Source organism: Besnoitia besnoiti, chromosome VII, assembly GCF_002563875.1.
Source record: "Besnoitia besnoiti strain Bb-Ger1 chromosome VII, whole genome shotgun sequence".
NCBI classification, from domain to species: Eukaryota; Apicomplexa; class Conoidasida; order Eucoccidiorida; family Sarcocystidae; genus Besnoitia; species Besnoitia besnoiti.
The window spans coordinates 3105095-3115626 of NC_042362.1; the positions used below are offsets into that span (position 1 = coordinate 3105095).

Sequence of the window (10532 nt, forward strand, 5' to 3'; positions counted from 1 at the left end):
TCATCTGCGGATTTGCAGGCGAATGAGGTAGCAAGGGCGACCTTCGCAAACTGCAGCGTGATTATACCGCATGCAGTTGGTGGTCACTTGAGTCTGCCCGAGTCGTTCTGTTCCCGTTTCATTAGGGACCTCACACAGCCACTCTCCTGCTTCTTGACAGATTCGGAATCCGCATAGACCGTCAGTCGATGCTCGGCTTCGATTCCGCTGAGTCGCTACTCCTTTTATCCTCCGCCGGAAACAGGTTCGCCTCCCGACGCCCCCGTTCGCCGCGGCCTCAGCAGCCTTCTTTGTCCGCCGTCTGCCTGTTATATTTCATTCCCCCCCGCGACTCGTCTTTCCTCTGTTGTTGTGAACTGTATTTGTCTGCCCCTGCGCATGTTTCTCCGCGTATCGGTCGCTAATCGTTCCCCTCTACCAACAACTGACACCGCGCATCTCTGCTTTCCGCGGCTCAGGCTCGCCAGCTGTAGACGCTGCGTCGGTTCCTAGTCTTTTTAACTGTTGCCCAGTCTGGCTAGACGGCCTCCTAAGTGCGTTTGCCGGGGTTTGAGGTTTCTTACCCTCCTTTTTGTCGTCACCCAACGGTTGCCAAGTGAGCCACGGCTGAAGCAGACACGACGCTGCCCTGTCCTCGCTTTCGCTGCGTCGGCGACTCCTGGGCTTCTGTGTACCGCCTGAACCGCGTTCTTTCGTCCCCGTCCTCCCCCCTTCCCCCCTCCCTCTTGCTGTGAGCAAGATGATGAAAAAATTCTCCCTCGAGGAGATTTCCTCGCAGAACGTCGCCAAGTCTTCCGCTCAAAGAGCCATCCGAGCGCAGGTGCGTCGCAGCTGCTCCCACCCTTCGCATGCGCTCACCCGCAGAGATTACATTAGAATTATAGACAGCCAGTTCTGTGTGCCTGCATGCCGCCTCCTCCCCACCTCACTGGCGCACTCAGAAAGTGTAAAGCCTGGGATGTCCCTCGCGTCTCCGAATCGTCCGTTCTCTCGACAAACTCGGCGCGTGCCTTCCAGCCTTCTCCGCAGTCAGGAAGAAGAAAGGGCTGCCTCTCACTCGCCCTGAGCAGGCTGCTGCCTGACCAGCACGCACGCCCGCCGCTAGCACGCCACTCCTTTCCGGTTTTTTTTTCCCGTCTGCGGATTCCGTGTCGACTGCCCGTCGCGTTTCGCGCAAGGCTCCAGGCTGCTCTGACTCCGCTGTCTCGTTTGCGTGCCTCAGATTCTTCAGCAGTTCCCTCGCCTCGAGCCCGTTATTGATGACATCATCCCCAAGAAGACGCCGCTGACTCTGGTCAAGTGGTAAGTCTCGACAGCCTGTCCCTTCCAAAACCGGTCGTTTGTTTGTGTTTCCGTCCTTTCTCATTAAAGTAGCTCTATTAAACTGAAATTCGAGCTTGCAGGGATGGCTTCGCAAGCAGGTGAAAGTGCTGGATTTCCGTATCATGGCGGTCATGTTGCGTGGACTCGTGGACCTGAAGGGAGGGAGTCGCTCTCGAGCGCCAGATAGTCGTGGGCACTGAGTCCGTGCTCGTGAGTCATATGCAGATGCGGAGACCGCGGCGTGCGCGGCTGCTGAAGGCAGCTCTTCTGCAGGGCTTTCATCAGCCGGCCCCAGACAAGCGCGCCGTGTGCGTATTTTAGTTTTGTTCTGTGGCATCTGCGTGCAGCCAGCGACACATCTCTCTCCTCGCGAACGGCAAAGATATCCTCTTCTTCCAAAGCCGCGACGGCCCCTGGGTCCCCTCCCTGCGTCTAGTTCACACATGTAAGCTCGCCGAGAGCCGCGCCACGAGGCGGCCCTTCAAACGGGTGGACAAGTGTGGTAGGGGACAAAGAGTTCACACAGGCGGACACATCCGTAACTCGTACGTGCACTTCCAAATACACATCTGTGTGCCTACATACACATATGTATATATACGTACATATGTATCTATCTGCAGATACGTATCTATCTGTGGACTTGTATATAGATATAGGTATGTGTCTATTTGTAGACCTGTCTCTATCCGTAGGTATGTATCTGTATCCGCAAGTTTGTTTGAGCGGATATGTACGCTTAGGAGGGAGCGGCCTCGAAGGGCGCGTGTGCCGCGTGCTTTCTTCTTTGACTTGACGCGAAGCGCACACGCGCGCGGCTGCGTTTGTCTCTGCGCCCTCCGCGCGGCGCGTCGTGACTTCACGTCTCTGTTTCGCGCTCGCCGGTGTCTCTGCTGTCTCTTTCAGACCCCTCCATGATGCCAAAGATGCAAGTCGACCGCGGTGCCATCAGCTTTGTCCTTCGCGGCTCCAACATCATGTGTCCGGGACTCACATCGCCTGGAGGCCGCATGGAGAATGTGGAAGCCGGACACGTCGTGGTACGTAAATCAGAGAAGGCTGAGAGTTGCTCTGAAGCGACGTAATGTGAAGCGCTTTCGTCTTTCGCCTCCTTTCGGAAGTCGAGAGGGAAAGGGAGATCACTCGTCCGCGTCCGGTGCTTTTTGTCAGGACAGCCGACTGAGCGGACCTCGCTGAAGGCCCGCGCGCAGGATCTTTGCATGCGCTAATCAGTGCAAGCGGTGTTCCGACGGATGTCTGCCTTCGGCAAACTGCCTCCATGCTAGTGTCTTTGCGAGTTCTGCCTGCTGCCCTCCACCGCTGCGAAGGCTTGGATACGACGGAGAGCCGCGACAGCTTCCTCTTGAGTCTTCGCATGCGCCAGATGCAACGTGCTGCGAGATTACCACCGAGCCGGGTGGACGCGACGAACAAAACTGAATCGTGCAGCGCCGCGCAGCCTCTATTCTGAGTTTTATCACTCCACGCATGCAGCTATATGCCTAGATTTCGTGATCACGGACACCTCGTCTGCTGTCCGCCCGCCGGCACACGCGTTAGCATCCCTGTCTGTCTTTCTGTCTGTTTGCAGCAAATCACCGCGGAGGGCAAGATAAACGCGTGCGCCGTGGGAGTCGCGACGATGTCAACCGAGCAGATGTGAGTTTGGGTCAGCGCATGCGTGTTGCAGTTTTCGCGACAGAGTTGATCTGCTTTCGACACCACGTTGTCGAGCTGGGCGCCGCTGAGCCGCTGGGTTACAGGAACTAGAGCTGCGGTCGATGGGTGGTCGTTTCTGGTCTGTGTGTCTATATGTTCAGCCGCCACGAAAACAAAGGAGTCTGCATCGAGACCTACACTTTCCTGAACGACGGCCTCTGGCAAACGCCTGAGCTCGACTGAGGGAGATCGCATTGTGTGAGGTGGTGCCTTTTTGAAAACCCAGACGCTTCTCTCGATGTGCTGCGGCTCAATTTGGGACTGGGCTCGGCCGCAATCATGAAGCGAAAGTTCTTCTTGCATTGTTAGTCTTTCTGGAGAGATAGCTATGCCTTCTTGACAGTGCACTTCCCTACCCTAAAACGCGTATGTCGGGAATGTGGCCTCGGAGTCTGCGTTGGCTTTCGGCTCTCTGAAGTGTTTTTTCTGGGTGTTTGGGTTTTAGGGTTTAGGGTTAACCCTACGCGTGTGCATGCGAGAGCCGCAGATGTGAGAAACGGAAGACGCACGACTGCGACACGCTGTCGCCGCTGAACCCAGCGAGCGTTCCTGCGGGCAGATCGATGCGCCACTCACACAAGATACTGGCAAAAAATGGGAAACGATTGTCGATGAACCTGGGGGCTCGCGCCGAGATCCAGTTTGAGAGCCTCCCTAGTCACTACAGGCCTCAGCTGCTCCACATATTTTAGTGTGTGCTTGAGAAAATGACTTTAGCTGTGTATCCAAGATGTAAAAGTCACCACCCCATGAAGTACTTGCACGTCCTTACGCATCTCGATGTAAACGGGAACTGAAAAGGGCTGATGGCTTGGAATGTGACCGCTAACGTCCTGTTTGCGATTCTCTGAGGCTGGAATCGCCACTCTGTTTCGCACTGACATAATCACTCGTGGTGATTTTATCCCGAACGAACGCAGTTTTCTCTGTGAGATCGCAGGCTTCTGCTGTGACTCTTGGACGGCGCCAGCGATCTGACAGCGTTAACGGCAGCCAACCGAGTGTAGTCATGCAGATGTTTGGTGCTGCTAAACGCCAAACCTGCTCGCACGTTCTATGCCGCATGGAGTGGAACTTGAATACCCGTTCTGCGCGCCTAGCAGGTGACAGCCGGGACTTGAAGCAGCGGTCGTGTGGGCGTCATGTAGCAGACCGTATGCCCTGTTTCCGACGAAATGCCGAACTCGCCATGTTTGGGGCGATGAATGAGAGACGCGACACGACGCTTTTTACCAGGTCATGCCGCCATGGCTATTCTCCGTGTTCGTCGGTGTACAGCACCTCATCGGAGTCTGATGGCAGCACGGCTCGACCGACGTATTTGTCGAGGCCCCATCTTCCAGCTGGGACTCCGCGGCAACTACACCTTTTTGGTTCAGGTTTCCTGGGGACGGCGTGCACTGACTACTCCCACTTCCTCGCAGCTAGCCTTTCCGCCCTTTGCCTGCCAGCGCTGTGCAGCTCCCCCTCCGCCGCGACCCGAAAAAACTGCTTCCCTCACCAACTGCGGCGCAGAGGCAACCCGGGGAAGGAGTATGGACCTAATTTCCTAATCAACGAAGATTCAAAACGGTGCAGCGCAGACGGTGACACTGCACTAGCTGACCCTTCTTGCCTGCGTCGAGGCAAGTGCCCGCGCAGAGGCGCGTGCCGTGAGACGCTTGCGCCCGTGCGGCTACCGTGTTTCCCTGTCGATTTCTCGTATCTCGCTGTGTGTACCTCAAGTGCGATTCGAGTCGCAAATTGACAGAAAATGCTTTGGAGGCCGAGGAGGGGTAGGCCCGCTGCTACCGTGGTACTCCCACGCCCCGCCAGAGTTGACTCGCGAGCTCTCGCAGCGGCGGGCTAGCACGCCGCGCGTAAGCTTCAACCCCTCTGCTGCGACGTGCGGGAGAGCGGGAAAAAGGTAGTTGGGCATTCAGTCCGTTTCTTTCGAAGAAAGTGGTAAAATTAAGGAAGGGGGTCACCAGTGTCCCTCTCCTCTGTTTGCGGCGCATTTTTTTCGCTTGGCGACTGCCCGCTCCGCTCCCCAACAGATCCGCCGCGTGGTCCAGTTGCCCGCCGCCTTCTTCTTCGGTGAGGCGACCTGAGATGCAGTCTCGCAACTGTTTCTTCACCGCCACTGGCGCGGCGCTTACCCAGGCCGGCACTCGAACGCGGCTGGCCTCACGGCGTCAGCCACCGTCTAATTGCGCCCTCGTCTGCGTTGGATCTGTTGTTTCTTGTTCACCAGTGCACAGAAGAAGACCCCCTTTTCCAGGTTCGACTGCTTGAAAGCGAGGATGCCCTCGGATCTAGCCGCGTAGCATAGAGGTCTGTTCCTTACAGGTCAATTCCAGCGGCGGTTGTGTTGATAAGTCGTCGGTGGCTGCGGCACCACTGAGCTGGGACTCCTTTACACCCGCGTTTTTGAGTGCTCTTGTCCACAGCTCGACGGTTTTTTCTGAGTTGCTGTGGGCCCTTCATTTGCACAGTGTAGTCCCCTTCTCGACGGTATTTTCACGGAAATCGCTTCCCTGGCACGTTCCCAGGGGTCCCGATGCTCTCTTCCTAGGTGCTGCCCGTGAGTCTCGAGCTACTGCCAGGCTGCATGTGGCATGGAGCAAATTCAACTTGTCGTGTTTGCATCTTGGTAGGGTGGCTACGACTCGAACGGCCGACGTTTTTTTAGTTTACAGGTTCTTCACTTCCCCGTGTCTGATGTACTCCGCGAGAGTTTCGTGCGTTGCTGAACCCCTGTGTCGGCAGGTTGCGGTAGACCTTGCTTCTGGGGAGTCACTTCACGTGGTGTCCTTCGCCCGGTGATGACTCCTCTGTTTTTCAAACAGCACAACGCGATATGTGTATATGCGCCAATCACCGAAAGCGTGGAGCCGCCTTCCTTCCCCCTTAATTATCGCCGTTTTCTCAGCACAGTCAATCGACCGCTGTCGCGGCTGCAGATCTCCTCACCCTCGCTGTTTATCTAGTTTCCAAGCTGGCGCGTGCACAGAGGCTATGTGCTGAGGCAACCTTGTTCGTGGACCGTCATGGCGTCAACGTGACGGGTCGGTCTTGTACATTCTCCAAAGACTTCTCGCGCACTCTGCACTCGGCAGCGCGGCATGCCAGCTGCAGCAGGTGTATAGGGTGGTACGCGGTTCAGCTTGTGTGAGAACTGTACCAAGCGTCGGAGCTTTTGCGCCCTCACAGATATCCTGCGTAGGCCGGATATATTGCTGCCTGAGAAGAGGCGCCGGTGTGCCGCGCAGAGGAGGCCAGAGAGACCGGTGTGTCTCGCGCTGCGGCTCTTCGCCGAACCGCGCTTGGCATTCAGTCGCGTCCTCGACTTCCTCGAACGGGCGGCCGAGCAGCTCTTTTTGTTGGTGACTGCTCCGTTTTTTTGCGCCCCGTAACCAGCGGAGTAGGTCCACAGTGTGGGAAGGATAGCCTGTTTGTGGAGATGGTTTTTTTTGGTTTTTTGCCAGGCCTCCTGCTCTGCGTGTGTAGTGACTCAACGCGTCTGGCGAACGCGAGGCCCGCATTTCGAACCGCGGGGCGGCCAAACAGCCGGCGACGCCCGACGCCCTGCTCCCACGTTCTGGCTGCAGGACTTCGAGAGGCGGCCAGCTGCGCCACGACGTGCGGGAGCCCCGCGACAGCTCGCTCGCGGCGCTCACACCCGCCTGTTCAAGGGGCGCGAAAGGCCTCTTTTGTGTCTCCTCCTGCTAGGGAACGCCGGCTGCCTGCCGAAGCCGACCCCACACACTCCGACTTCCCCATTCCTTCATCGCTGTGCGGCATGTCGAACAACAACGCCTCCTCTCCGTCCTCTAGGACCCCAAGGACGGGGGCCGCCGCGGGCGCTCCGGGCCTCCGCGCGGGCTGCGGGAGTGCGCTGCGCCCCTCGCTCCGGCGCAGCGTCCTCTTCGCGGCGCTCCTCTCTCTCGGCGCGTGCCTCTGCGCGAATCTTTCTCCGGTTGAAGCCCTGCGTCTGCAGACACAGGGCGCGGTCGACAGCCGGGTGCTCATCGCCACGCGGGACGCCGAGCGCGCCCGTGCGCCCGCGCTGAGGGTGGCCTCCGCCGCCGCGCAGAACACGGAAAGCAGCTTTGCTCAGGATGAGGAAGGTAAGCGCGGCACCGTGGGGGACGGCTGGTGATGCGTAGACGCCTGCAGGCCGCCTGCGCGGGGGGCCCCTGTTTCGGCACGAGGCTCTCTCGCGATCTGCTCGCCGACGTCACTACGCGAGCTGCCTGTGCACGCGGCGAACGGCAAGCTGGAAGTTCCGAGCCTGGCATCGGCGTCAGGGCGGCCGACGTTGGTTGCTTGCGGGCCGCAAGACCCCCTTGGAGCACCAAAGGGCATGCCAGGGGCTGGAGGCAGCTCTGGGAGTCCGTGGTCTCGCCGGATCGGCGTATAGAGGAGATGTCGTTCGAGTGTGAGCGGTCGAGGAGGCGGCGGTAGGGCGTGAAGGCGCCAAATGCGTGCGGACCTGGCCGTCATGTGTCGGGTAGTTTGCTCTGGCTGCATGTGGGGGTCCCTTCAGGCCTCTCTGCGAAGGGGAAAGCCGTGTTCATCCTCATCTTGGTGACCGTGAGCGTCATTGCCGTTGGCTTCATCGCGGTCGTCGTGTACTTCCTTATGCAAATGAAGTAAGTGCGGGGTCTTGCCACCTACGGGCGGGGGCAGGGGGTCGGGGAGCGGCGGGGAGCCGAAGGCGAGGCGTCTGCGGACCGTGGTCGGAGACCTTGTGGCGTGCGCTTTCCATCCCTGCGGCATTCAGAGACTCGAATTTGTGTCTCTTCTCAATATCTCTCTCCGGGCTTGCGTTGTGCAGAGGGGGGCGCTGTCCATGGCTCTACGCGAGAGGCGTGCGGGAACTCCTCTCGCAGCAGAGCAGCCGGCGCTGCGCCGACAGCGTATGCCGACGCTCAGGAAGGGTCGATATCCAGTGGAGGCATGGGGCTGAGGAGATGCTTTGTTCGTATCTGATGTCCTGCGTGAGTCTTCGTTCCATCGAAATCGAGAGGAGAGAGGCATGTGCTTCGAGCCTGCGTGCGATGGATCTCTGTGCAGAGCGAAGGCGAAGCTCCGCGCCGCATTAAACGCGGAGAACATTCCCGGCCTGTTCAGCGAAGACGAGGTATCTGGTGATGACACCCAGAGAGAAACTCGCAAGTCCCGCGTGGGAGTGGATACAAGGTCCGAAAACGGGGGCAATGGGGACCGCGAGCGCGACGATGATGATGCCACGGAGGCCGGCGAGGACAAGCGATTGGTTCGCAAGCTCGCTGACATCAAAGAGGAATCCGAGGACTCTGCGTCCTTGCCGTCGCTACGTGTTCCCGTCGGCAACAACGACGACCCCGGTGAGTGCAGGTCTCTTTCCCACGCATCCGGTGGCACGCTTGGAAAGGAGCTGCCGCGCATTGCCGAGAAGCGCCGTCGGCGCATCGGACCCTTTCATGCCTGGGCACGGGGCGTCGCACGCGGCTGCCACGAGAGGCTTGCACATGCACCAGAGCGGACAGTCTGGGATTCGTTTCGAATCAGGCGCAGCGAAACGTTTAGGGGTGGATTCGGCGGCGGGCGCTTTCCAGGGAGGCGCCGCCTGCGGGAGATTTGCGACGGAATGGATTGAGTCCATCGCCGCTGGAAGAGATGCACTTTGGCGGAGAAGCTGCGGGACTGACGTGTGTTTCTCTCGTGGTCGATGGGCGCCGCAAAGCATCCAGGGACAGCCCCAGAGAGGCCACGCCCTCTCGCACCGCACACGACGCGGCTTAGATGTCGTCACGTGACCCCGAATGCAGGTTAAATTTGTGGCGAGCCACGAGGTTTGCGCCGGCGCAGAGGTATGCAGGGTGATGTCTGGGCTGCATGTGTGGTCGCGGGCGCGTGTTTGTCTGTGTCATGGGCTCTGCAGGACTTCCTACTACGAGCAACGAGCCTCCTGTTGTCCCTGACGGCGCTTACTAGAGCCAGGGTGCGGCGAGCTTCGGCGAGCTGCCCAGTGGTATGCCTTGAGGCCGTGCAAAGACTTGACAGTTTTTCTGGAGTATTGTTTGCGTCACATGTTGTTTGCATCTGTCTCTCTTCCGGCATCGAGCGACGCCCACTGGAATGCTGGCCTCAAGGCCAAGCCCCGCTCGCAGAAGGCAACGCGCCCGGCTGATGAGCCGCGCGCATCGCCTCCCGCGTAGTACAAGTGAAGAAGCGAGCCAGAGGCCACTGAGTCAGGCAAGCACCAGCTGGTTGAGGCATTTTCCGGCAAGTCGAATCCAGCGGGTCTCCGGACTTTTTTTTTCTCAAGCCGACTTCAACAATGTGGATCGCATTGCACTGGCGCGATCTGCCGAAGTTGGCGAACCAGCTTGTCAGTAGGAATGCAAAGTGACGAAGAAGACCTCGTTGTTTCGTAGACAACGAAGCGGAAACAGGGAAGGAGGCGTGCGCACCGTATCTATGGAACAGGCGATGGATAGTGTGTGACTCGTTCCTCACAGTGCTCAACACCTCTAGACTAACTCCGAGATCGGCGATCGCGGCAAGGTCCGTTTAGATCTTGAAGGTCTTTGAGCATCTTTGCTTGCCGATTTTCAAGGTCTTTTGAGCGTTTCATGTTCATCGTCATACGTGCATTCGCACATCCGCTAATTTACACTCACGCAAGATATATTCACCTCTCGGTGCTTTGAGAGCATGCGAACAATAACCGGCGAAGAGCCGCGTTTGGGCTCTCCGTGGAGGCTCGCCGTCAGCCTTCTGTCGTGTCGTCCCCTCCAGTTTCCAGACGTGTTTTGCAGAATCGTGATTTCATCGTTTGTGGATCTCGTGAGAATCGATCTAGGCGTATTCCCCGCGGTTTACGAGCTCACTAACTGGCCTCCACGGAAGGCTCACTTTTTTGTTGACCCATAAACACGTTCGAAAACAAAGAGAGACAGTCCTGCCCTCTCGGGCCAAGTCTCTGGACATGGGCTACCCGCGTCCGCTCTCCAAGTGAAAAGCGACCGGGAAATTCGCAAAGGGCGCTGCTGCAGTCCGTAGTGGGCACGCAGCCCGTGCGCGTGACAGGCGGAGACTTCGCCGCAGACACCGAGGAGCGAACCCAGCGAGTTCGCAGAACGCAGAGATCGTGCGCAATCAACAAGCAGCCTGGTCGCGTTGAGCGGAGGCGTCGTGGGTTTTCTTCCACACGTCGGCAGAGAGGCCGGCGGTTCAGAGGCAGACCTCCCCGCGCGACTCGAGTCGTGTCAGACTCGAAACTGCGCAGTTCACGACAACGCCTGGATCTCTAGATTTTCATTGCCAGGCGAGGGGTTTCTCAGCCCGCAAACCAACGGTTAGCTGTGGTCTTTGACGACTTCTCTCAGCGCGTCTGGAGGCACGAGCAGCGGCTCTTTTTTGAAATATTCTGCGGTGCTGCTACGGCAAACTTAGATACTAGCCCCGGGCTGAGACATTCGACCCACGCCGCGGCAACACGGCGGCGCCAGAAGAGCGCT

At 58.5% G+C, this 10532-nt stretch overlaps 2 protein-coding genes across 2 annotated transcripts; both read left to right on the forward strand.

Moving 5' to 3' along the window:
- Nucleotides 1-739: 739 nt before the first annotated feature.
- BESB_080450 (cell cycle regulator protein) lies at nucleotides 740-3225 on the forward strand (the record flags this gene model as incomplete). The annotated part of the gene is made up of 6 exons (XM_029366407.1): nucleotides 740-820; nucleotides 1223-1302; nucleotides 1671-1768; nucleotides 2230-2363; nucleotides 2915-2982; nucleotides 3144-3225. 6 exons carry the CDS (start codon nucleotides 740-742, stop codon nucleotides 3223-3225), a joined length of 543 nt encoding a protein of 180 aa, XP_029217838.1.
- A 3598-nt stretch (nucleotides 3226-6823) lies between these two features.
- Nucleotides 6824-9003, forward strand: BESB_080460 (uncharacterized protein; the record flags this gene model as incomplete). Its single annotated transcript, XM_029366408.1, has 4 exons — nucleotides 6824-7151; nucleotides 7571-7676; nucleotides 8101-8393; nucleotides 8951-9003. 4 exons carry the CDS (start codon nucleotides 6824-6826, stop codon nucleotides 9001-9003), a joined length of 780 nt encoding a protein of 259 aa, XP_029217839.1.
- Nucleotides 9004-10532: the final 1529 nt, after the last annotated feature.